Below are 27,128 nucleotides of genomic sequence, written 5' to 3' on the forward strand. Positions count from 1 at the left end.
AGGTTAGAAAGCGCTGACTCTTTGGCAGAAGAGGGGTCTCCCTCTTCCAATCTAGACTTTAGGGGATAAAATGATAAAGTGGGACTTCAAGTGAGGGGGGTTCGGAGACATTCACTGCTATGAGGAGAAGGCTGCAAACTAGGAAGGGATAAACAAGTTGAAACCTTGGAGTTCCTTGCAGGTTTGCTCACCCACGCTGATGTGTTCCTTCACTGATTTCTTTTTTTTAACCTTCACTGATTTTTTTCAACACCTGCCCCCTGGGTGCCCACACAAAGCCATGCACTGTACTCACTCCTCACGATACGAGAGTGACCAGGTACAGACTCTCCCGGCAGGACTACCATTCTGTGAACCTGGAGAGCGAACTGTATTTTCTCAGCTACATTCTCCACATCCATGCAGTTCACTGTGTTCTTTCCCTGAGTTGCTCTCCCCTGGTCTCTACTGTGGTCCTCCTTGACCATTTCAGTCTTGCCTTGGCTGTGCCGGCCGTGCTCCCCAAGGAGGACTAACACAGGATAAGACAAAGCAAGCATTGTGCTGCTCTGAGCCAGCAATGTTGATAATAATCGAGTTACTAAAGGAAAAGTCAATGTTTCCTTCCATCTCATTGATATTTTAGGGTTTCATTTGTTCTTTCTGTTTAGCAAAAATCTGTATGTCGTTTTCCCATTCTGAGAAATAGAGATAGTTCTTACTCTTCAGCAAAGATTGTTTTACTTCATCCGTATAAATAGAGAAGTTTGTATGAATTCCAGATTCCTTAACTTTAACCTGAGTGGTTTTTGCTATTCTTTCTGTAGTTAAAGAAGAGGAATTCTTTGAACTAACTGGAAAACCAGTTTTTGTTTTTGTTTTTTTTACTGTGAATTGCTCTGCACATTTTTACATCATAAATGTTTTTAGACTATTCCTTATTTTGATAATCTTTTTCACTCTTGCTTTTCTTTGTATATTCTTACCTGTATCACTTCCCCTCTGTCACATCTTGCTGAAAGTGTTATCAATTTGAAAGGTAAAAATCATTCTTCTGTATGAAAAGAACGAAATTGAAAAGTGAAAAGCATTTCACCAGCCTGCTGAACTCCCAGATTTTTATTTGTCATGTTGTTTTGGCTTCTTTTCCCATGGAATCCATCGTCTGTCTTAACTCTGTGAGGAAGAAGATTTTCATGGCTGTGGAGGAAAGAGGAGAGAGTTGCCACTGAGTCATTAGCTGGTATCTGACTGTGCGCGTGGATGAGGCTCTGCTAGACAGGTCAGCTGGCTGCTCGTCCAGGGTGCAGAAAGCACCTGAGACAGCTGCTGCTGCTCGGTGGTGCCCATCTAACCCCACGTCTTTGACCCCTGCAGATGGTGGTGAGTGCCATCATGGACACGTTGAAGACAGCGTTCCCTCGCTCTGAGCCCCAGAGCCCCACAGAGGAGCTGAGTGAGGCCGAGACAGAAAATAAGCCCCAGACAGAAGGCAAGAAGGCTTCCAAGTGAGACACCCTTCCCAGTTCTCAGGGGATCCCCAGTTTTCAGGCAAAGCCCATCCCTGGTCTTAGGTCCTAAAATAGAGGGGAGGGGTCATCTGTGCCTGTTTTTATGCAAAGTCAGACTGCGGACCAAGCCCAAGGTCCTGCAGAGGTAGCCTGGCTTCATGTTGGTCTTTCCTTGGGAAGCCAGGGCCCAAACTGACCGGGGAATTTTGACTAGAAGGAAAACTCTAGAATAAGGATGTTCTTTTATTTTTACACCTTAGGAAATTGAAACGTTTCTTTTCTTTTAAGAATTAAGGCTTATCACTGATCTCTGTTTGTCATGGTTTCTGGCTCAGGAGTCGAGTACACTAGCAGTAAACAGGAATGGGCTAGAAGGGACCCCTTCAGGGGGTCACTGGTCATTGCTGCTGCTCCAGCCTGCGCTGGCAACTCTCACGGCCAGCAGGTGGAGAGGAAGGGCACCACACTTACCTTCCCGGGCACTTCCTGTATGTATCTGGGCCGTTAGAGAGAGACAGTGCTGGTGGGAGGGAGGGGGTTGGAGAATGTGTGTGTCTCACTGTCTTTTTCTCTGTGTTCGTCTTATGGGCTGGCAATAACCCTCACAATTCTTAGCCTCCCCCCGCCCCCGCACTGGGCCCGTATTTTGAAGGGTAACCATGTTGCCTGTGCTTATAAGAACTCTTATTTCTTGAAACATTGAGGTTAGCCCTCGTGATTCCTTCTCTGGTTTTATCTGGAACACAAGGGGAATAGTGGATGTACAAAAAGGTGTGAAGAGCAAGGACAACCTTGGTCTGTGGCGCTTGTCTATTTAACTTTCAACAAATTTTTAACGAGTGCACAGTATGTGCTAGCCACTCTTCTAGCCTGTGGGATACAACTGTGACAGACAAGTCCTTATTTTACATTAGCAAAAGCTCTTTCACAGGCGCATTGTAAGCATAGCTCAGTGCAAGAGTTGCACTTTGTGTAAGAATATTTACTGTTTGGGGGATTTCAGAACGAGGCGTCTCTTGGCAACTCTGACCACCATAAGCTCCCAAGAATAAGTGTGGACATGCCTGTTTTGAGGTATTAATACTTGTCAGCCCTTCGTATGGGGATCAAGACCCTGAATTACACACTGTTTCTGCTCTTTGTTTCTGTACCAGATCCAGACTGAGGTTCTCATCCAGTAAAATTGCTCCAGCACTGAATCTAACTGAGGCACACGAGAAGGTTCTCTACTGTCTCCAGGACAGCGGTGTGGTGAGAATCCCTAGAGAATTCTTGGGATCATCAGTTAGGAGGTCAGTCCTGCCATTATAGGCAGTTGGGATGTTCTCCAGAATCAGAAAGGACTTTGGTGTCTTCCTAAAGGACTCAACCAACATCCCGGTCTCTGGTTTTTATTCTAGGAGTGTTTTCTTAGACTGGTTTGAAATTCCTATGAGTTCTGGGCTGGCCGGTTGGCTTCTCAAGGGTAGTGGGCTTGGGATAATAGATAATAGAATGAGAAAGCCAGCTCGTGGAAGGAAACACAGTTTTTGTGGCAAATGAGACTACAGAGGCATTGTTCTCCTTGCAGTTTAGGTTAAAACAAGCACCTTTTCCTTAGGTGCTCACAGGGTCAGTGGAGTCCTCTACTTGAGACACGTGCAGGGAAGCGGCGGGAGCCACAGTGCCGCAGGCGCCCCCCACTCCCCGCACCCTGCCTGTGACACGGCCTCTGCTGTCTCCTCAGGAGTCAGAGACCCTCTCTGTGTCTGGGATGGAATCCTTTATTGAAAAACAGGCAAAGTTACTAGAAGTGCAGCCAGGAGACGCTCCCGGAAGAGATTCTGAACAGACCGCTGAGGAGTGTGTGGAAGGTCGCGTGTCAGATGCCACCTCTCCAGCCCAAGGCCTTGGCAGCAGTGATCCAGGTGAGTGACAGCGGGGGGCCTGGTGTGTCCGCTAGCTTGTGACCGTTGGGGGGCTCTGTCAGGTGCCAGGGTACAGAAAGGCACGGTCCCAGGGCTGAGTGGGTCAGAAGAACTCGGGGCATAAGCAGGGCGTCCAGTCCAGCGATGTAAGGTCATGCTTCTGTTAATAGTAGTGTCATTATTTAAGTTGTTCCTAATGTACGTTGGCATTATCTTTGGATTGCTCCCTTCATTTAGAAACTGTCTTCTTGGGGCGTCTGTGGTACCACTTTCTGGTCTTCCTGTCCCTCCTCTGTTCCTTCTGTTGGCTCCTCAGCCTTCCAGAGCTTCATTCTGTCCCTACTCTGCAACTTGTCCTGTGAGCGCCTCTGTTGATCGGTGTCAACCCTAACATCTGTGCTGGTGATGCCTCAGTCCTGGAGGTGTGTTTCCACTTGCCTGCCGGAAATCTCCACCTAGGTGTGCTGTACGCTCAGTCTCTCAGTCCTGTCTGACTCTTTGCAACACCATAGGCTGTAGCCCGCCAGGCTCCTCTGTCCATGGGATTTCCCAGGCAGGAATACTGGAGTGGGCTTGCCATTTCCCACTCCAGGGGAATCTTCCTGACCCAGGGATTGAACCCGCATCTCACGTGTCTCCTGCGTTGGCAGTTGGATTCTTTACCACTAGTGCCTCCTGGGAAGCCCAGATGTACTACAGGGCAGCTGAAATACAACATGCACAAAATGGAATTTCTCTTTTCCTCTGGATCTGTTCCTTCTGTTGTGTTTACTGCCGTGGCCAACAATACCGCCTGGTTACCCAGGGTAGAGCAGAGGGAGATGAGGTGAGGATACCACTCTGTCTTCAGGAGCATTTGAGGCGGGGCAGTTGTGCTTCCCAGAGTGTTCTCTGCAGAGGGAGAATTAGGAGGCCTGGATACTGGTAGATTTGCTGTGCTAGAACTTACAAGAACAAAGTCTTTCAAATCCCACAAGACAAAGGCTTCCCTTGCAAATAAAAGATCACAAAATCCTGGGCTCAGAAGAGGAAAAAAGGCTGACTTCACCATTGTTTCTCAGGCGCCCACAGTCAGTCCGCACTGTGGACCTCAGCTCAACTCTGTGAAAAATGGGGTTTACAACCCCAGCTGTTCACACACGTCTCACTGGTTAAGTAAACGTGTTATGAGAGCAAAAGCATCAAGAGAACTATGAGAAATTACAGATAAGATGGGATGGGTAAGATAATATAATTCTAGCCAAAATCAAGTCTTTAAATGTTGTACATTATCTCTCTAAGGGATCATTTATTCCCGTGCTGTTCTTTTAGCCCTGAGAGACTCCACGTGCTCGTGCTCGCAAGATAGATAATTGACCACTTTCACCAAGAGGACCTGGGACCTTGTTGCTTTCACTTATTGTTACTGCTGTGACTACTTGTCACCACATGGTGGCAGCTCTGCATGGGTGCATGCTGAGTCTCTTCAGTGGCGTCCCACTCTGCAGCCGCATGGACTGCAGCCCGCCAGACTCCTCTGGCCATGGGATTCTCCAGGCAAGAATACTGGAGTGGGTTGCTGTCTAGCTCTAGGTAAATGCTAAACCTGCGAAGAGAAGAGAATTGAAGAGGGAGATTGAGGAATGCTATTTTTCCAAGGAACTGAATATCACATTTTGAGCAAATAATCAGAAAGCAGACACATCAGCTCCTATGCCCCCTTGAAGTACAGAAAAAAAGGAGAATATTTACTGGATGGGATTAAGAAGAAAGTAAGATTCAGTTCCAGCACATATATCTGAATTTGACATCATTCACAAATTTTTTCAGGAACATTCTGTAGTTCTGGGGCAGTCTCCTGGAAGGCAAGTCAGAGGTGACAGGGGTCCCCATGAAGAGGGTTAGAGAACAGACACTTCCATCCATAAAATACATCTGTTTAAAAACGTTCTGCTTAGTGTGGGTATGAGCGTGTTTGTGGCCCTTGCCGTTTTTGAAACAGGAAAGAAATGAGTAATCATCATGGCCTTTTACCAAAAGTGCAGTGTTCTTCCCAGAACCACATGTTATCTCAAAATCAAACTGAGATCTCCTGGATCCTAACCCTCAGCTCTGTGTAATGGAGTTGCTTTCAGAGCCACTTGCTTACGGAAAACAAGTCCCACATCTGCTGCCCCGCACATTTCCCTGCTGCCCTGCGGAGGCGAATAGATGGAAGGGAAAGGGATTGGGCCTTGCCAGTTCCAGTTAGTCACTAGTTGTGAGCACTTACTTGGAACAAACTGTGTTCAGCTGCCCGGGGGAAATACAGAAGAAACAGAAGGAAAGTAGGCAAAATAGTTATATATAAAATCTTGACTTAGGAACATAAATTGTAAAGAAAGACAGAACCAACACTGGACTTGGTAGAGATGCAGTAAACATCTCTTGACTTGAATAGAGATAGCTTGCACAAATGTGAGATGAATGGTGTAAAGGTGGAGCTGACCCAGGGCCCTGAAGTGTGTCCTCGAGTGTGGGTCTCTTCCGAGTTACTCCAGATGCCTTTTCATCCCCAGGAACAGAGACCGAGTTGGCTGACACAGCCCTGGACCTGCTTATCTTGCTGCTCATGGAACAGTGGCGATGGCTGTGTACAGAGAGTGTGCAGAAAGTTCTTCATCTTGTCTTTGGGACCCTAATCCAGAGGTAGGCCTGCTGGGTGCCCCTTCAGGTTAGCGTCTCAGGTTGGACGGAGGTTGGAGGTAGTTCCTGATTTTTGCCCTAGAGAGGAAAAATGTCTCTAGTCTAGGAGACCTGCAGCCAAAAGAGAAGAGAAAACCTCTCTCCAGGGCTGCGGGGTGATGAGTGCTGCAGAGCATCACGTGGTTGTCTGAGGTGTGGACGGGCCTGCTCCTGCAGGACCCCCGGCATCATCCCCTGAACTCAGGCGCTGCCTCGGCTGAGCTCCTCCTCCGCTAGGGTCAGTTCTCCCCCGGTTTACCCCCAAGCCCTGTATCTCTCACCTTGTCATAGTGGACGCCTCTCTTCACCAACAGTGTACAGTCAGTGTGACTACCAACAACAAGGAAGAAAAGAGAAAGCCATCGTGTGCTCTCCTAGTAAAGATTAGTTTCTCCGGAAGGGGTAGACGTAGTCACAGCTGAAGAAGCACTGACGCGTGCTGGGGGATAGGATACTGAGGTTTAACACTTGGATCGTGTGATTCCAACACCAGTTGGGTTTCCTAAAAAACTTGTACGCAGATGGAGTTTCTATTGCTGGCTTTCTAACCGTGAACCTGATGCAAGCTTTGCTCAACTGAAGGAGTCCAGGGACCCTGTCCTGAACCAGACAGACACACACAGCGCTTGAGCTGTGGCCACTCATGTTTTGACCTCTCCCGTGTGAGATACCCTGGCAGATCCCAAAGTCGAGAGCCAAATCCTGAGCGCTTCTGTTAGCGTGTGACTCATGCTAATAGGTCACTCCGAAACTAACAAGTTTTATTAAAAAAAAAAGAATTATGTATCTGTTCTACAATAAGTAGGAAATCCGTTAACATTAACTTTCCAACTGGGCAACTGTCTTGGTCATTTTCCTTTATTCATTGAGAAAATATTAAGGTCTGGTCAGTAGTGAACAAAACAGACATGGTCCCTCCTTTCACGTATTTTATGGTTTAATGAGGGTGAGAACTGAGGGCCTTATCCATGTTCACCAAGTGAGTACTTGGTGGGGGCCCAAGTCACCCCGGGTGTTCCACAGCCCACATTCTTATCCACTGCAACATACTACTACTGTGCTGCGTGTCATCTCTCTGAGCTTTGGAATCATCATGGTGTCTGTCTGCAGGTGTCTGGGTGCACAGAAAGTGTTCCAGTAAATGTTAGGTCTTCGTACTTGGGATTCAGAAAACGGAAGGATGAGAAGTGTATTCTGTGCCTGATTCCTCCAGCTTGTGGCCCCAAGTTCCCTCCCTGTTCAGGGTGCCCCACCCAGGTCAGTCTCCTGTTGCAGCTTCCACTACTCCTATTACTCTGTGCTCTCCGAACCACACAGAACCCATTCTTCCCAGCAGTGCAGCCTTGTGAGGCCTTCCCGGGTGACTTTGTGCCCGTGGCCACAGTGTCCGTGTATCTGACAGCAGGAGGCAGCCCCCAGGCCCCCTGAAGCACAGGCTCTGTCCCGGGGCGGCAGTGTTCTCCAGGCACTCCTGCTTCCCCGCATGCAGAGCTCCTGGAATCAGGGCTGCCCTTCCTCACGAGAAGAGCCTGGAGTCAGGCTCAGTTCCTCCCCTCTCCACCCCCGTACCCTGACACTTCCACGGGAACCACACCTCGGGTTAGCTGGGTAGATGGCCGTCTGGTGAATGTAGCTCATGCCCTAAACAACATCAGAGAGGGAGCTTATGGCTGAATCCCTCTTGACCCGCTTCTCTTTTCACTTAAAAAAAAAAAGATGACACCTTTTTTTGTTGTTAAAGGGAAAAAAATTTTGAATGTTTTAGTGAATTTGAATGAAGGCAAAGTGAGGATTGCAGAAGAACAGAGTTTTGTGTCTAGGTACTTCTGGACAGTTCTCCATGACTGTGGTCCATTAACTTTTGTTCACCCTAGATGTTTCCAGGTGATAACATTTTGTACTTGTTGACTTGCCTCATATCTCTTCCTGTCAGAACTTTATTCTTAAGACCACTTAGGTTCGTATGAGCTGCAGCAGAAATAGGAACCGAGCTGTTGACACCTTCCTTGCCCTGGGCCTCTACAAACTAGAGTTAAATGAAGAGCCTCATCTTCCGCTGTTCACTGCCTCTCATCTCCTCTATAAAGCATTATTCCCAGCTTTTTAATGATACACCTGACCTTCTTCTCAAGTATCTTGTGCTGGGTCACATTGTTTTTGACGCTTCCTTGAGACAGCAGTCAGGAGACCATGGAGAAGGAATCTCTCCCAGTGCCTCCTACAGAGGCTCAGAGGACCCGATGCCTGTGGCCTGTGGTCTCTACCAGCAAGTTCTAAGTGCCGGCTCCCCAAGGAAGAGACGGGGCTTATTTCAGGTTCAGAGTGTAGACATTGATGGTCTTACTAGCTTCAGGTTCCACCATCCAGCCAACTTCTGTGGAGAGCTGACTTTGTGCAGACACTGCGCCAACATCATTTAATCCCCTCAGAAGCCCTGTGAAAGAGGTCTTATAAATCCCTACTTTAAAGGTGAGGCAGCTAAGGCTTGCAAAGAATCAGGATTGTTCGGTCAAGATCACTGAGCTAATAAGTATGTACAGGCAATTCGAACCCAGGTTTGTCTGATGTTCGGCTGCAGGATCAGACGTTTGCCCTATGACTTGAAAAGATAAAAGCCAGCCCCCAAGTCTTTGACTCAGAGCAGTCCACATTCCCCAGGAGAAGACTGCCAGTCAGTCTGTAAAATGAAAGCTGCATTTGAATGTTCATCCACTCACATACGACACAGAGTCCTCTGCGGCACCCTAAAGCCAGTCTGTGTCGCTTGTCCCCTGGATAGCTTGCATTTTTATTTTTAAAGAGGCCGGCGCAGTGCTGCATTCCTGGGCTCTCTTTGCTTCGGTAAGCACATACTCTGGAATGTGATACCTCCCCAAAGCTGCAGCACCCCTTCCACCTGTCCTCACTACCCCAGAGAGGTGTGGTTGGTCCCCGCCGGGTCAGGGTGGACCCCTCCCAGGCTGTCCCCGGGACTGAGGCCCAGGAGGCAGCATGGTTGCGCTCTCTCTGAAACCACATGGCGCTAAGCTGCATCCATTTGCACAGCACCTGGATTCTCTAACTTCTAAAGAGGAGAGTTGATGTTGATGCCACGAGTACCTGCCGCCACTTTTCTGGTTGACCTGGACGCACTGCCATTCCAGACGGCGTCTAGAGTTAGACGCTTCTCCTTTTAAAAATGTCATCATTGTCCAGCCTCCAGCATTATCATCTCCAAGAAGACAAGTTCATTTCTTCTGCTTCCAGCTTTCTGTATTCTTGATCCCTCTAAAGACCCATATACATAACTGCCCAGGACGCCAGGGACTGCTCCCGGGTCCGAAGCGTGCATGCTGTCACTTTTTCCCTCTCTCACACATATTTAGTCTCCACACCACCCTCCCCCTCCCCCCCCCCGCCCCCGCCCAATCCCTTTGTCTCTGGTCTGCAAGGGAAAAGAGAGAGTAAATTCAACCTCATGACCCCTCCTTCCAAGCCAGGGTTGGAAGAGTTTGAGCCAACTGCGTAAATCTCCCTTGACTGTTGATACTGTGGAGAGAGTGGGGGAAGGGAGCTGGGGAGAAGTTAGATGCCCAAAAAAGGCATTGTTAAGTCAAAGGCAAGTCTGCACGCATGCGCGCCTGACCTTGTGTGTCAGCTTCTGTGCTGGGAACATCCAATTATGTAAGAGGGAGTGCTCCTTATTTGGAGTTAGAGTCAAAAGGAGGGGAGAGGGCTGGGGGAGCAGTCTAAGCCAAGGCGTGAATCCAGCTTATGCAGACCACTCATTCAGAAAGCAGGAGAAGCTGACAATGTCCCTGAGTGCATCAGAACCAGGTTTAGGGACTGGAATACTCAGACAGTGGCTGAGTGGGAGGGAGAGAGAGAGAGGAGAGACGACTATGCTCCATTGATGGGAGAAGGTGTGGGGCAGGAGCATCCAGCCACGGTCAAGGGTGAGATTATTCTGGAGTCCTGATGTAGAGTGAAGGAATGAGAAGAAGCTGGCCCAGATCCCCGCCTGGGTGCCCAGAGCAAAGCCATGATAAAAATACGAGCCAGGCTAGCAGGAGAGTACACGAGTGCCACCTCCCATGGCCCTGCCCTCCCCGTGGCCCCAGAGATGACAGCAGCCACATTCCTGGCGTCTGTGTCTGCGTCAGGGTTTCTTAAAGAGTGTGAGTGAGTGAGTGAGCGAGTGAGCGTGTGTGTGTGTATTGAGGTCATGTGGGAACAGAGCAGTGTGGCGGAAGGTGGGAAAAAAGAGAAAGTTGTGTGACCTGTGGACGTAGGCAAGTAGAAAAGTACACGGAGTCAGGAAGTAGATAAAGAAGAAGAAAAAGAGTATGTCGGGTTATGTTGTTGAGCAGGCTGTGGGTCCGGGAGAAAGTTCAGTGGCAAGCTCTGAACCCTGCACCAGGCCATGGAATCATCTTCTGAGGGGAGAGGTGTCTACGAGCCATCTCCCAGGGAAGGTCAGGAGAAGGCGTATGGGTGGCACGTGCGCCCATTGGAGAGGGCCGTGCTGGCAGCAAGCAGTTACAAATGGATGACCAAGAATTCTCATCATCCATTCTCTGGTCACTCCACAGCCTTAGGTATTCTCTGAGTGGAATCCGTTCAGGGCCCTATTTCTCGGTGGGCATGTCTAAATAACAGATAGATAAATAGTCTTCCTGACGTTGATTATGTCTTACGGGCAGCTCCAGGCCCACCACTGAAAGGGCATGAGCAACTACAACCGAAAAGGAGCTGACATTGACTAAATACTAACTACATCAGGTAAGCAGCCGTGGACTTTATATACTAAGGTGCAATTCAGTTCTCTGAGGTAGACATGTATTTTTTAAGTCAGCAAAGTGCTATTCAGATTAAATAATCTTCCCAGAATCATAGTAAGGGCCACACCCAGGATTCCACCCAAGTCACCCTGGCCTTCAAGCCCATCCCCTTCCCACCACCGCCTGAGGCCTCCCCACTGACCAAGCTTCCCCATGAGGCAGTGGCCACAGGATTGACCTCACCTGAAAGTGCCATGTCCTACTTCTGTCCAAGAGACACACATATTTGATGGTAGCATATAAATTCATTTCCATCGGTGTTTTAGTCTTGAACACTCCTGGATCAGAAATTATGTAGTCTCCCTTTAGTATCTCTGTTCTACATCCTGTTCCCAATCAGAAAAAGGTTATCACAGTTCTGATTCAGAGTTTCTCAAGACACACAGATGATGGTTGTTTTCCTTTGCTCCATACATTTCTCTTTCAGTTCGGCTCTGGTGCCTTGTGTTGTCTTACACCCGATCTCTCTCTGTGCACAGCTTCTATAGCAAAATGCGGACGTTTCCAAGAGCTACAAAATGATCTCAAACCAAGTCTGGTTTTCCTGTCTGATTACATCCTTGCCCTCTAGTTCCAGCCCTGGCCTGCTTTTTAAGGGCTGGAGGCTATGTTCTGCAGCAGTGGCTTTGCTCAGGCTGTATCGTGCTTCCTTAGGAAGAGGAACACCTCTTGTCCCCCACCTTTCCACTAGACCTTGCAAAAGGGGAGCTCTGACTTCGTAGGCTGGGTCAGGATGGGCTTCAGTGGTCTCCTCCCTGCCATGTGTCTTAGGCATCTCTTATTCTGCCCATCGTAGGACCAAAGCACCCAGCCTTTCCTGTTGTGTGCTGACAGTTTCTACCTGAATCCGTCTTTACAGTTGTAACAGCTCAGTGTGCATTTGCACTTCCATGTATGGGATATGCTCTTACATTTTCGTACACTCACAGGTGCAGAATTGGCAGCAGTTAAGACAAAACCAGAGCATCATGACATATTTAAGCATCAAAACCTTTTTTCCAAGTCAAATTATTGGTATCTCTTGCCTATCTATAACTACAAAGAGGAGCCTGAAACAAGTTTTAAGACAGGTTCAGACTGTAAGCATCTGGCGGGCAGGCACTGTGTCTTATTTACCGTCCTGTTGTAGGCATTTAGCTGTGTACATGGAAGGCACTTCGTAAGTTTTTGTCAAATGAATGAACGTCACGTGTCCTTCTGGTTGAATCAGTCTCTCTTCTCATCATTAGTGAGAATCTCAGGAGTTCCTGGGACTGCTGGGATGAGAAACACAGATGTAAATGGAAACCCGCTTGCCTGCCTCCCCCACAGCTCTTTAGTTGGCCAGCTGCCCCCCCATTCCCCAGAGTCATGGCTGGGCCTCAGGCTATCTCCCACCCCAGTGGCCTTCTCTTTCTTCTCCAGAGGAACAAAGTGCCCTCTGCCACTGTGGGCCTCCCGCCTAAGCTTGGACCTTCTGGAAGCTTCTCCTGCTGCTTTGCCTTCTCACCCTCTGTCCTTCCCCATGTGAAAGTAAGGATATGGGCTTTGAAGTCACACAGATCTGAATTCACATCTTCCCTTGAGGCTTGCTGTCTGTTACTCACCTCAGCTTCAGTTACTCTGAGTGGGAGTAACAGTGCCTTGCTCGTGAGCTGATGAAGACTTTGTTGCACGCCTGCCATCCAGTGATATCGGTAAATGTGAGTTCTTATCTGTCTCTACAATCCCCATGTCCCGTTTCCTTGGGGACTCTTGTTCCCTAGGGCGGTCACACATCTGCTGTAGGATAGAGAATCTGTTTACATGGTGATGGTTTTTTGGTGGGGTCTTTGTAGTGAGCTTGCTTTGTGATCTCTTAGGAGCAAAGACCACGGCCTTTTTTGCATCCTTCAAATTAGGGTGTCTTCCTCTATTTTAGCTGTCTGTGAACTCTGTCCTGTCCTCCTCACATTCCTACTTAACATCTCCCCAAGTCGTATCCAGCATTTCAGAACCAGGGAACTACCTTTTAACCCAGGTACTCCTAGCACTCTACTTTCTAGGAAACTAACTTTATTTAGTTCTTGTTATAGTGACCTCTTTATAAATAATTTTTGAAAAGTCTTTGTGAGATTTGATACTGTGTCGATTTGCTGACTGCTAGCTCTTCAGGCCTTTTCTCCATCAAGGTCCTTTCAGCCTAAGAAAAAAAATAACCCATAAGAATCCATTAGAAATACTGAACAGTGTAAGGTCAAAGGACACAGCATAAAGCATAAACACAGTTTAAAAAAGTCATAAGGATTCTTGAGGGTAAATGTTAGGTAGGCTTTAGAGAGGAAAGTGTTTCAAGTTAGACCTTGCAAGACGAATCCTTTAGACTGGTTTAGGTTAAAGAATGTTCCAGACACTGGGACATTTTTAAAGAGGGAAAGGGACATTATTTCTACTTTTAATAGTTGCCTTTAAACATACTTTGCATATTTTCAGCCAGCCCCTTTCTGTGTGTGTCTGTGTGTGTGTGTGTGTGTGCGTGCGTGCGTGCGTGCGTGCGTGCAGAGTATGGAAAGCCTGCTGGACTCCTACTGCTTGCAGTAGTTAGGAATGAATTCTCCATCTGGACTCCAGGTGGCACCACAGGATAAACAATACCTGTGTACAAGTCTTTGAGGGAGCTGCAGTTGTAGTCCTTACCCTGGTGGTGGTAGTGATGCAACGTTTGCTGTCTTGCCCCGTGATCCAGAGGTGGCTTGTGTATCTTCTCCTTGTGCCCCTGACTGTCAGCCAGCTTCTTTCCTCCTTCACCCCCGCCCCTGCAGATGGTTCACTGTTCTGACACATCCCTGAGCCTGCCAGGAGGAGAGTAAGTCTTACAGAAGGGGAAACTAAAGCATGAAATGCAGAGCTCACTCCTCACCCCTTTCGTTTAATTCCCTAGACCTGGTAGAGCTTTGTAAGAGGATCCAGAGAAGCCTTTCTCTGACACACACACAAACACACAAGCACTTTCACAAACACTTTCACTTTTTCTCCTCTGATCTCAGTAACTTTGTGAAGAAGGCAGGGCAAGAGTCAGTCCATTAAGAAGGAATTCAGAGCTCAGTTCTTTCATCTTTGCTGTGACCAAGCCAGGCTCCGGCCTGTGTGTGGCTTCTCGGTGTTGTCGTCACTTGTTACAACACATCATGAGAAGCCTCCATGGCTGTTCTGGCCACCGAGGTTTGTTTCCCCAGAAGGGTGTAGATCAGTTTTATGTGTGGTATTGGGGTGAAAACTCTGATGGCCTCTTCCAGACAGGAGACTCTGGACTAGGAGAGATTCCAAGAAACAGGGAGAGTGTGACTGATTGTGTGGAACATGTATGTCCTGCTGTTGCTCTTACTGGGGTCACACGAAAAACAGGCAGATGTCAAAAATGTGTGGCTGATTTTTCCCAGCTTTGAGGCCTGTTAGCCCTGATCTCCGGAGAAGGCAATGGCACCCCACTCCAGTACTCTTGCCTGGAAAATCCCATGGACGGAGGAGCCTAGTAGGCTACAGTCCATGGGGTCGCTAAGAGTCGGACACGACTGAGCGACTTCACTTTCACTTTACCCTTTCATGCACTGGAGAAGGAAATGGCAACCCACTCCAGTATTCTTGCCTGGAGAATCCCAGGGATGGCGGAGCCTGGTGGGCTGCCGTCTATGGGGTCGCACAGAGTCGGACACGACTGAAGCGACTTAGCAGCAGTAGCAGCAGCAGCCCTGATCTCAGAGCTTGTCTATGGTACATTGATGACAGCCTAGTGTGAGGCTGAGAACAGTTGTCCTGAAGGCCTTCAGAGGGACATAGGTTTGTGTGATCACCTTTGAAACTGGAATCCCGAGTGTCATGATACTCAGTCTAGAACAGATTTCTAAAGATCTCCATATGCGATCAGATTATCCTATGAGCGCAGAGCCCCCAAGTGACTCTGTTCCGTATTTGTTAGAAAGGTAGCCAGACCTTTGCTGTTGGCCATTTTTTACCCAAATATCCTGCTACATTATTCTCTCTAGCTTCAGGTAATGGGTTGGATTCAGCTCAATGCTGCTCCATCCATCAGGGGCAGTTCCCAAAATACACACGTGACTCACAGTCCTCAAAACCCTTTTGCTTCTGTTTGATTTTCAGCCTTTTCTATCCTCTGGGCCTATTTGCCAGGAAAACTGACAACAACCTAGACTGCTGGCAGCTGTCTGTCCTTCCTAGGATTTGTGGAGCATGGCCGACCCCCTTCTTTGCCCTCCACCTCTCTTCTCTTCCAGCGAGTGCAGAACCAGGTGTGATTGTGTGGATTCTTCATGATGAATTCTGAGTTCTAGCTCAGTTGACTTATTACCCAGTAGTCTTCATTTAATATCCACCCTACAGCTGCTGCATTGGCACACAGCTTAATTTTAATATTAGCCTGAATAGAAAATTCTTAGGAAGATAAATCTGTCACATCTGTACATGTATATAAAATGCCAAATACAAAGGATTTCTAAATTGTCTACCTTTATTGTTGTCCTCCTCCGTCAGCACAAATAACTAAGAGCTCAATATTGTTTTGCTACTTTAAGTACTGGGAGGTTTGCCTTCTGCACAGCTTAGTGTGAGCTGTGTACCTTGCTTTAAGGCAGTGTTTGTCCCACTTAAGCAGTGATTCATTTAGTAGCTAATACTTATTGATCACCTACTATGTGCCAGATGCTGAGTTAAATGATCAAAATTTAAAAAAGACCCCAGGTTCCTACCTTAGGAAGTTTAGTATCCAGTCAGAGATGCAATCTTATAAATAAGGAGAGTCGGACACGACTGAAGCGACTTCAGCAGCAGCAGCAGCAGCATGAAGTTAGGACTTTAAAAAAGAGCTCTGTTCATGATTAAGAGAAAGGACTAAGTAAATTATGAGAAATCCAGGGAGGGTTTATAGAGGAGATGACCTCTGAGATAAGACTTAAAAGATGAAGGGAAATTGAGAGCTGGTGTTGGAGAACAGAGCGTTGAAGGCAGAGCAGTGAAGCGGGACAGCATATGTGTGGTCCTCAGAGAAGCCTGGGACGATTGGGATGTACGACATGTAGCCAGCGTGGTCAGAGATTCCACTGCAGAGCTCAGTAGGCACCGACCCGTACAGAGCCCTGTTGCTATTCAGAGAACATAGGATTCACCTCTGTTCATTAGCAAACCATGTACAGAATTAAACAGATGATGACATGATCAACTTAGTAACTTAGAAAAATCATTTATGTAGTGCTGTCCAGGATTAACTGAAGGAAGCAATGTTAGAACCGGGGAGACAAATTGGGAAAGGGGTGATGAGGTCCTAAGCAAAGGTCGGTGCTGCAGATATCATAAAGGGTGATGAATTCATGGGGTCCTGAGTCCTGAGGAGGTCGGCTCAACTGATTTTAGTGACTGTTTCAGTAATTAGGTGATGTTGCAGGGGGCATGTGGGCCAGGGTTGGAGAAGAGGCAAAATCAAGAATGACTCTGATTCTCCCTTGTGGGTTGAGAAGCAATGCCAGCAGATGGCATAGTAGCCTTCCAAATAATATATCTGATTTGTGATGCTGAAAGTTCCTTGTTGGTTATTAAGTCAATGGATTATTACCTACCTTTGTGTGACAATAGATGATGACACATGAGGAAGCCTGGACTGTATCTCTAGTAAGTTTCAAATTTCGAGTAGAAAACTTAAGGACCTGGAGGCCTAGATTTCTATCCTTTCTTCTACCTGTAAGCTCTGTCTTTGGAAGAAAGAGGAAGGTGTGGATTGAACAGTTAACTGTGTAGCTGGAACAGAGGGAAGGTTTGTAAACTTTCTTACTCAGGCACATGATGCCCACGTGGTGGATTCCTAACTGCAACTGCAGTGAGAACGTAACTCGAGGACCACAGGAAGGGCTTACTTGGCAGGACACCCATCGATTCAGCGAAGAAGAAGAAGCTACAAGGAAAACTGAGGTAAAACTAAAACTGAATAGAATGGGAAACAACTGACAGAAAGGAAAGTAGACAAAAGTGAACTAGAATTCACAGAAGAACATAACAGAGAATCCGTCTTATATGCCTCAATAACAAGTGGACTTAAAGTTTATCACGGAGCGTTTTGGAATAAGGTTGATTCATTCAGTATATGTTTGATGCCTTATTATGTGAATTGCACTATTCCAGTAAATGCTGAGGAAGACACCAAAATGAACTGAGATCCCTGCCATCAAAACTTCACGATCTTGTTCTTTTGGAACTTTTAAGAAGCTCAACCGATATGTATTGAGTAAATGGAATAAACAAATTAAACACATGACTCCAGTGAGGAAGGAGAAGAATCAGCATCAGATGAAACCAGAGTAGTTAACTGAGATCAGATTATAGATGAACATATATAAAAAAAACAGAAAAGGGACATGCACTGAGTAATACAAACAGTAGAAATTAGAACTGGTAAGAATGATGTCCACTAAACTTGAACTGAGAAGGAGCTGACATTGTGGATAAATGTGAGGGGGAAAGATTTTTTTTGAAAAAAGTTTAAAGGAGGAACAACAAAGGTAAATTGTTTGAAACAGATCTTGTAGTATTAACTGGCTACCTTGAGAAATCATTTATTTATTCATTTATTCTACAGCAAATTGGTGTACGCTTTGCTTGGGGTATTTAATTTCTGTTTTTTTTTTTTTTTTACGTAAAGGAAAGGGTCTAAGAAGAAGAACTGAGCAAACATGATTAAACTAGAATTGAAGACCAAAATAGGAATGGAAATAACAAGAGAGCATTCATCTGCTTAAAAACTCGGGTACCTGACCAGATGAATTCTGTTCCATGGAACTGAAAGAGTTTGCGTTTATCATTGAAGGTCTGAGATCATGAAGAAAATTTCTATATAGAGATGTAGAGATGTGTTGCTTGGAGATGGACAAGTGTCTAGCCTTTTTAAAAGTGAATACCGGCTCCTGACCCTGACTTTTATCTCTGGAAATTTCTGTAGTGGATTGTTAAATAGATGTCTTGTGAACTCTCAGGAAAAGAAACATGGGCCCCAGAACCCAGCATGCATTCAGTGGGAACGCACTCTGCCTTCTTAGCAAGGTTTTTTTTTCTGTCTTAGCAGGATTGATAGACCATTAAATGATGGGAATGCATAGGTTGTTGTATTCTCTGCGGATTTCAACAAGATTGTACCATATTTTCCTAATATCCATATGGACATACATGGTCTGGACTGTGGGGACTTTTAAGTGGTCTGTGGCTATCTGAGGATGTTTAGCCCAGGTAGCTAATAACTTGATAGCCTGGAGGGCACTTGCTAGTGAAAGCATAGAACTTATCCTGTTTGTCAGTGAGTTTGCAAGTAACTCTGATCTTAGAGGTATAATTAATACTCTGGATGACAGAAGTCAAGATTCAGAAGACTTTAGAAGAGTTAGTTCAGTCACTCAGTCGTGTCCGACTCTTTGCAACCCCATGGACTGCAGCATGCCAGGCTTCCCTGTCCATCACCAACTCCTGGAGCTTGCTCAGACTCATGTCCATCGAGTCAGTGATGCCATCCAGCCATCTCATCTCATCCCCTTCTCCTGCCTTCAGTCTTACCCAGCATCAGGATCTTTTCCAGTGAGTCAGTTCTTCACATCAGGTGGCCAAAGTATTGGAGTTTCAGCTTCACCATGAGTCCTTCCAGTGAATATTCAGGACTGATTTCCTTTAGAATTGACTGGTTTGATCTCCTTTCAGAAGAGTTAGAATGGTAGTCTAAAGCAAACAAGATGGGATTTAACAGAAATAAATATTACAATCAGAATTTAGATTTTTTTTTTTAATTACACAAGTATAGTACAAAAGGACAAGCCTAGACTGAACAGGAGTCTGTGATTTCTGGTTAAAGTACATATGTGGACTCAGGGTTCTAGTTGACTGCATGCCCAGTGCTGAGTCAGTGCTTTGGTGTGGGTGCCCCAAAAGCCAGTACAGTCTCTGACTGTATTAATACAAGTATGGTATCCAGCTCGAGGAAGGCGCCATTCTCTGCATTCTTTGCTGGTTGGGCACATTGTGAGGTTGTGTCTGGTTCTGGGCACTCCGTCCGTTGTAAGAGAGAACAGCAATGAAAGCCCTAACCCTGCCCCCCTCCCCCCACCGCCATCAGCTCTGCTCAGGCATGTCTGACTCTTTGCAGCCCCATAGACTGTAGCCCACCAGGCTCCTCTGTCCCTGGAATTTTCCAGGCAAGGATATTGGAGTGGGATGCCATGCCCTTCTCAAGGGGATCTTCCTGACCCAGGGAGCAAACCTGCATCTCTTGTGTCTCCTGCATTGGCAGGTGGATTCTTCACCACTGCGCCACCTGGGAAGCCGTGCCCAACCACCCCCCACCCCCACCCCATGAAGCCATACTTATCCAGGGCCTTCCTCTCTCAGCCATGGCGGCTATCTTAGAAAAGACGTGAGGGGAATTTGGCTAATTGGCTTAGATGTGGTCCCTTAAAGCTTTTTCTCCTTACTCTTGAGATTTGGTTCTGCTAACCTTGAAGTGCCATCTTAAGTCCTAATATTAAACTGTCTCATTTTTAGCCACCGCTTTGTTTCTCTGTGTGTAGCTATTTCAGACCAGGTTCCTTTGAACGTGGACTGGACGGGGACTCCCAGTGTAACGGGTGCCCTGGTCTCCGCATCCTCTGTCCTTCCACGTCTGGCACCGGAGGCTCTTACATGTCTCAGTGTCCATCTGCGGTTGTTTTTTTCTTCTTTTATTGCCTGTTCTGGGCCCCCTAGAATGTCTACTCTGTGCTCTGAGTCCTTCAGAGATGGCCTGACAGAACAGATGTGGTCTGGCTTTTTTTCTTCTTATTTTCTTTGGGGAGAAGCTAGAAGGTAGAAGAAGATATCTAAATCAAATATCAGAACTGGAATAGTAGTAGAAAATAAAACCAGTGCTATTTGAGGCTCTTCTCCTCCATATTTATTTTAGCGTCTTTACCTCATGCATCTTGTGTTACATCAACAATAACATTTGTATTTAGTAAATGATTTCTTATAAATAATTTGTAAATAGTGAATAGTCTAAGGGATGTGTGTGTGTATCTCCACCTTGAAACTGGAGCTCTTAGCTTAACAGTGGTAGCAGCAGATTCCAGAACCTGATGCTGGAGGAGCTATTATGGCACACAGGACTGCAGACACAGATTCCATTCCTTGTGCTTCAAGACACAGATTTCTCTTTAACCTTCCCACCCCTAGGTTAAGAACAGAAGGATGACGTGTGGGATGGAGAGATGCAGGGAGCTAACAAGGCTTTCCAGGTGACTCAGTAAAGAATACACCTGCCAATGCAGGAGACGTGGGTTCGATCCCTGGGTTGGGAAGGTCCCCTGGAGAAGGAATGGCAACCCACTCCAGTATTCTTGCCTGGAGGATTCCATGGACAAAGGAACCTGGCAGGCTATACAGTCCATGGGGTTGCAAAGAGTTGGATACGACTTAGTGACTAAACAACAACAAGGGAGCTAAGGATGGGAGTCAGGGTGTCGGCTGCTTAACACTCACCCCAGAGCCTCATCTGCTGGCTTCCTGTGCCCCAGCCCGGGTTCAGCCCTGAGGGAGTTCACAGTGTTAGATAAAGAAGGGTGGTGTGCATGGAGCTTCACTCTGGAATGGAAGGAACGGGACATGGGTTGAAGGAGAGAAGCGATGGTTGGATGAAGAAATCCCTGTGCTCTTCCTTGTTTACCAAGTACTGTTTCTGTGCAGCGTGTTGGGCAGACTGTACAGATTCCTGGAGCAGGCCGTTGATGAGGTGTAGGGGGCATCGTGTGTAGTAATAAAGCCTGCTTTCAAGAGGGGTCTCTGGCGCACAGGTGGTTTGTACTGTCTGCAGGTTGGGCAGCAGTGGTGGTGGTGATTCTCTGGATTTGGACTTGATTGCTTTCCCCTCCAGACAGGGATGCTGGTCACTTGTGTCCAGAGGCCACACCTCAGACGTTCTGTGAACAAAAGGTTGCTGCCTGCGTCTTCTCCACAGGCTGCCTTCTCCCCCGGCTGGGAAACGAAAGCAGGCTCATCCCAGTGCCCGAGGCAGCCTCTTGTTTCCTTCGAGGAGGAGGAGGAGGAACAGGGGTGGGAAGAAGACCCTGAAAAGGGAGGGAAGCGTCTGTGTGGTGTGGGTGCGGCTTGTCCGCTGCCTGTGGGGCGTGAGGAAGAACAGGAGCGTTGAGCCTCGCAGCACCCCCTTCTGCAGTGGACCCCTGTCTTTAGACACAAAGTTGGTTTCATTTCAGCTGGTTTATACAAGTCCTGCCTCTCCCATTCCCAGGACTGATTCTTCTAGGCCCTTCTGTTGATTCTGTGCCTCAGGGCTTAGGGTGCTTACCGGCGCCTTTGTTTTATTCAGCAGCTGATGTTTTGGTTGGTGACCTCAAACGTCTTTGTCAGTTAGTTCTGCTAAGCTCTGACAGTTTTATTTGACTCACTGACTCATCCTCCTCATCAGGGGCTTATTCTTGCTTTTTCATACTGTGATTCTTCTTCCCAACATCCACATTGAGAGTTCGATGGGTTACAGTCCAGTAGGTTTGTATAATTTGTATCTTGCCACATGTTAACATTTGTTCTGCATCCAGCATGTGTTCATGAGATGCTTGGTCACCACGGGAGGGAGCAGAGGGACCTCCTTGCCCAAATGCAATTTGAGGTCCTGTTCCCATCGAGTGAATGACCATTAAAGTAAAGCAGGCCCACAAGGGGGCTGGGCACCCAGGGCTGCTGTTGTCATGCTAAGTCGAGGAAGGGTTGAGTGGATGCTGAGGTCTCTCGGAAGAGTCACAGGTGCTACTGGCTCCAGAGGACAAGGTGAAGGTAAAACAGAAGGGCAAGCCAGGGTATTGTTTGCATCTGTGAACAAGAGGCTGAGCTAGAGCTAATGCTGGCTGAAAGGGAAAGTGTTAGTCGCTCAGTCGCGTCCAACTCTTTGTGACCCCACGGACTGTAGCCTGCCAGTCTCCTCTGTCCATGGGATTCTCCAGGCAAGAATGCTGGAGTGGGTGGCCATTCCCTTCTCCAGGGGATCTTCCCGACCCAGGGATTGAACCCTCTGTTTCCTGCACTGGCAGGCAGATTCTTTACCACTAAACCACCTGGGAAGCCCACATGGTGATGGCTATTTCGGGCAAGCTTTGTGCCGCTCTTGATGTCCATCGATGTCTGCCGTTGTTGCCCTGCCGTTACCTTTCAGACTTCCTATTCTTAGAATCATCTGTGAGCCCGGGGCCTGGGGTAGTGCAGCCCCCAAAGCTGGAATGCCTAGCGTGAGCGGAATGCAGACTGTCTGGCAGAGTGGAGGTTAAATAAAGTTTGCCTTGGCAGCCCCCTCCACTCTTGGATGGGTGACAGGCAGCTCGGGTCTGGAGTGATGGCACGGGCTGTGTGGTGCGGCACCAAATAAAGTCTTCTTTGCGTGAGTGACGTTGCCAGCAGTCCATTCATCCCGTCACGGCCATGCCATTCTCAACACGGGCCCCACGAAGGAGGCCTCTGCAGTGTCGAACCTCAGCAAGTGACCACACTGCTCTGGAAACCTGCAGAGACAGGGAAAGAGCTTAGGTGGAAATGCCTCGCAGGCCCTGCAGATTGCAGTACCTGCCCTCTCAGTTATTGACTCATTTGTGAAAGCAAGACAGAGGGGTACATTTTCACTGTAATAAGAGCAGTTGCCAGTCAGTCAACAGACATTTCACTGTAGGAAGATTTTGTGGTGGGGAACTCGTGCAGTGCTTGTAATGTAGTTGGGAAGGGCAAGCTGTAAATACATGAGGCAGTAATTAATATTCCAAACTGGAATACCAAACCAGTGCTTAGTCTGTGTGGTAGAAGGAGCACCGCAGGAGGCCTAAGGAGCGAGCATTTCTGGGTAGAATGCTCAGGAAGGATTTTGTGGAGGATGTGGGGTTTGAACAGGTTTTGCCAGAAGGACAGAGTTCTGCTGCTGGCAAGGAGAAGGCCTGGTCTGTCGGGAGCAACAGGTGATGTCAGGAGTCCTCCCGACAGGTTATGGGGGTGTGGATGGGTGGCCCCGGAGAGGGGTTTGTGTAAAGTCCCCAGACCCTACACTGTGTACACGGCACTGAGAAGTCCCGGTGCTTCTCACTGGAGGACGGTTGGAAAGGTGCAACTTCCCCAGAGCCAGCAGCCCTCAAATGCTCTGTTCTCAGCCCCTGACACATAGGTGCTCACGCTCTGTAATCCTGTCGTCACTCATCTTCAAGTTCTGGGAGCCCACGCTGTCGACCGGCTTGGTCTCACCTGTGGGAGTTGCCGCTAACTTGGCGTTGCTCTGTCCTCGTTGCCTGGAGGACTTACCCTGGCTCTGGGTCCGCCATGTTGCCCTGACCCTTCTCTCTTCCCCCGCAGGTGGCTGGAAGTGCAGGTGGCTCATCTGACATGTCCACAGCGCTGGGTGCAGTACCTCCGGCTCCTCCAGGAGTCCATCTGGCCGGGCGGGGCTTTGCCCAAGTGTCCTCGGCCTGTGAGGACCCCGGAGCAGAAGGCAGCCGCTGAGAAACAGGCTCTGCAGAGCCTGATGGGGGTCCTGCCAGGTGACTGCAGAGAGACTGATGGTGCCATAGCCTTCCTCCCCACCCCGCTTTCCTGCCATTACCCTATGCCCTTCCCCTGTTTTCAAAGGGCCTTATCTGCGGCAGGACTCAGAAATTGCGTTGACCTGCCATTTCTGAGGCCAACAGGAAAGTGATTGGGACTTCTGGGGAGGCTGAGGGAACAGGAAGCTTCCTTGGGGCAGGTGAAGACTTCCAGCCCTGTGGACCAGGGAGGAGCATGACACGCCTGCAGAAGCCCAGCTTGGGGACCAGGGGCTGTAAAGTGCACAGAGAAACAGCTACATGGAAACTACATAGAAACAAACTCCGAAGAGGGCTTTTTCCTTCCCTATATGTGGTTTTTTTGGAGGACGGGGAAGGCAGTTTGCTGCCTGTGTTTGTGCTGGGGAAGGAGGGTACAGTGGTGGACTCTTACCCCAGGCTGTGTTATTTACTCTTGTTAACCTCTGTTCTCCAGCCTACACTATTGTATCAGAAGCAGCACAGGTTACAGAATTGTCTCCTGGGGCCCATTCTTATTTAGATATCTAACTTCAGAACCATTTTTGTTGGCTTTTCCCTGTCTCCTGAGAATTTAGTTTGTCTGTGGTTCAGAGATGTGCCAGAAGTACCCAGTGTGAATAAAGACAGCAGACATCCTGAGGAGACTGTCCCCACAGAGGCTAAGGCTTCATGGTGAACTAAAACTATGTCCACCTTTCCTCTTCAGATGTCATCGTAGAAATCCTTGGGGAGAACAAATGCCGGCTGAGCTGGAGTCTGGTCTTGGAGTCGCTGCAGCAGCCCCTTATCAACAGGTGGGCACAGCTGAAGCCGTCTCTGGTCTCAGAGGGTCCTGGGTTTCTGGGTGAACGGCTACACTGAGAAGGACTGGGACCGCAGTGTCTCCCTGCCAGAGGCCCCGGCCATGGATGCAACGACCGCTCCCCTGGCTTCTGAGCAGGGGTCAGTTGGTCAGGAGCTGGCGGAACCAGCCACTGTTTGCGTTGGGAAGAACTCAATGCAGGCCCCCATGGGGGCTCCTGAGAAGGCCCTGGCAGTCCTCAGCACAGAGAGGTCATAGTGCCGGTGCCCGGGGATGGAGAATCCGCTGGTGTTGAGAGCACGTTCCCTCACCTCTCAGCCTTGCCCTGATCACGTTGTGTCCGTGAACTCTCACTCCTCACGTCCTGTCTCTGCCTCATCACAGGTGACCTGAAGGTTCCTAGTAACTTGTTACTACAGGGATTCCCCTCACTCAGAGCTCAGAGCAGTGCCGACGTGCTAGATGTAAAGAAATAGGGAATTTCCTTAAATCCAGTCTCAAGTACCATTTCCACCTTCGTTGCAATCCTAGCCTTCCTTAGTTCAGCAGACTTTTATTTCACAGCCGAGACGTTGCAGTCCACTGAGGATACCAGTAGCAGGCAATGGGGAGGTGAGATAAATGTCATCAACAGGATCTGGTGTCCTGAGACCCAGCCGGACCTTCCCTCAAGTTGTTCCATTCGTTTGTTTCAGGCATTTGATTTACTGCCTCTGGGACATCATCCTGGAATTGTTGGAGCTCAGTGCCTCTGCCGAGGAGTCTGCCGTAACCAGCTCCGCCACAGACACCCCAGGAAGACTGGCATCTCCCCTTAGCCAGAGGCCATTGTCCCGTTTCTTCGAGGGTTAGGAAGGGTGCATCACTCTGCCACCCAGAGACCAAGCAGAAGACCATACCCTCTGGAACAGGGCTACACTCAGAAGGCCTGGGGTCTCAGCAGCACCATCCCCCCTCCCCTGCCACCCCCCTGACACACACTTGGTCTGTAGCAGGTGATGGGCGTATATGCACCATTGCACGCATGTCCATTCCCGTGCCTCCTTGTGGTGTGTGGACTGTCGCTGGTGGGTGGATCCTGGTTCTTCTGGAAAAGGGAGCCACTGGGGAGAGGAACGAGCCCCGCCCTTGCCCTCCTCCCTGACACTGTTTGCCGGTAGCCAGGCCTGTGCACACGTGTGCCTGACACCCCCCACCCTCCCCACCCCCACCCCTGTGCAGGCTCCAGGGAGACCGGGAAAAGCACCACAGCCAGGTTTTGTTGGAGGAGAAGACAGTCTCCTGAGTTCTCTCTTCCCACCAGGAAACACAGTGCATCCACGAGCACTCTTGAAAGCCAGAGTGCTAGTCTCTCGAGCATCCCCACAGCCCACAGAGGGAGACACTTCTCAGGGCTCTCCGCGCTCACCGGTGTTGCCCAGTACCCCGGCCTGCAGAGGACGTGACTTCGGCTGCTGCCCTAGGAAGCTGCTTCCCTGAAGGGCAGACTGCCGAAGCTCCGGGGGCCCACCCCACCCTCCACCCTTTCCTGAGAGAGGGCTGCACTGCAGACTGTACCAGCCCCTCCCCAAGAGCAGTGCATGCTGGCCTCTGGCCTTCCCTGTCTTCCTTCACCCACCCGGCACGGCAGGATCATTTCAGCCGTGGTGAGTGAGGAACTGGACCTGCACTAGCTTGGAACATTCCTGCTGCTCCTGTCACCCTCCCCACCCCTGCCCGTTCATTCCCAGCTTCCACTCTCCTTCACTCATGGTGCCCAATAGCAGATGTTAGCTCCTGGGCAGAGTAAAAACGTGTGTCAACGTGGTCTCTGGCTCTATGGGTTAGGATGCTTTCGACTGAAATTACTAAGAACATTTCTTTTTTCCCATCAAACCAGTCCCTGAGTAGATGAGGTCCCGGGTTGGTGAATGCAGCACCCCAGACCTCATTGAGGGCCTAGATTCTTCCCATCTTTTTGTTTTGCCTTGTAAACACATTAGCTTATCCTTAGACCACCAGCCTTCACGGTTGCTGCAGTTCAGGGCATCACATCCACGTGTGACAATATCCATTGAAAGAACCGGGGGTGTCTCCCCCATGTTTTCTTTTAAAAAATGAGGGAACAGTTTCCCAGAAGCCCTTCAAGAGTCCTCAGGACTCTGGCCAGAACCGCCCACCCTGAGCCACTCCATGACACTGAGGATGCTTGACCATGATTGGCTCTTAGTAGTATTACCAGCTGGGGAGGAGATCACTCTCCCAGATGGTTAGATACCTGAGAAAATAGATGTTAGCAAGGAAGCATCAGAGGTCCGGTGTTGACGAACAGTGTCTGTTGCAGGGGGTCATTCTGCCAAAACACCACCTGAAGCTCTTCCCTCACCTACACGTCAGCCCCGGGAAGTGGTTCTGCTCTGTCCCCACTTCACAGGCACACAAGGCACAGAGGCGGGGATGGCCACAGGCACATGAGGAAATGGCAGAACCCACACGCAGAACCACTGTTGTAGTCCGTACGAGAGGCGGGTTCTCACCTGTGAGGAGACTGTGGTCTGGCAGACTCCTGGTCAGGACCATGTGGCCACGCGGTGGTCTCTGCTGCAGCCACTCAGCTCTCCCACGGGGGCCTGGGCAGCCACAGTGCGTGCTCCTGCGATGGGCTACACCATGGCAGCTGCTGGGTTTAGCCCGGGAGTAGGCCGCAGACCCCGTCCTGGTGAGTCAGAGCAGTGCTCGCTGAAGTCAGGTGTGCGCAAGAGTTACCTGGAGCCGGGGTAGAGGCTTGGGGAGCTGCGTGTTCACAAGCTCGGGTAGCCAGCGAGAATGCAGGCCTTTAGCCACAC

General features: G+C 48.8%; 1 protein-coding gene across 7 annotated transcripts in view; it reads left to right on the plus strand.

The window, feature by feature from the left end:
* Window positions 1–26,110, plus strand: part of SNX19 (sorting nexin 19) — a 32,637-nt gene extending 6,527 nt beyond the window's left edge. The window contains exons 5-12 of one of the 7 annotated variants that reach the window (XM_081536277.1): window positions 1,357–1,487; window positions 2,645–2,741; window positions 3,217–3,397; window positions 5,935–6,064; window positions 23,293–23,477; window positions 24,208–24,295; window positions 24,999–25,150; window positions 25,607–26,110. In XM_081536277.1, coding sequence (XP_081392403.1) covers window positions 1,357–1,487; window positions 2,645–2,741; window positions 3,217–3,397; window positions 5,935–6,064; window positions 23,293–23,477; window positions 24,208–24,295; window positions 24,999–25,150; window positions 25,607–25,782 — 1,140 coding nt within the window. In that variant the 3' untranslated portion in view covers window positions 25,783–26,110. Of the gene's footprint in view, window positions 1–1,356; window positions 1,488–2,644; window positions 2,742–3,216; window positions 3,398–5,934; window positions 6,065–10,782; window positions 10,862–15,036; window positions 15,186–16,721; window positions 16,855–17,581; window positions 18,033–23,292; window positions 23,478–24,207; window positions 24,296–24,998; window positions 25,151–25,606 lie in introns of those variants that run through there. The other 6 variants (XM_081536278.1, XR_014067373.1, XM_081536279.1 and 3 more) reach the window with 6 other exon arrangements.
* Window positions 26,111–27,128: the final 1,018 nt, after the last annotated feature.

This window comes from Giraffa tippelskirchi, chromosome 10 (genome assembly GCF_054371585.1).
Source record: "Giraffa tippelskirchi isolate mGirTip1 chromosome 10, T2T-mGirTip1v1.2.pri, whole genome shotgun sequence".
Taxonomy (NCBI): domain Eukaryota; kingdom Metazoa; phylum Chordata; class Mammalia; order Artiodactyla; family Giraffidae; genus Giraffa; species Giraffa tippelskirchi.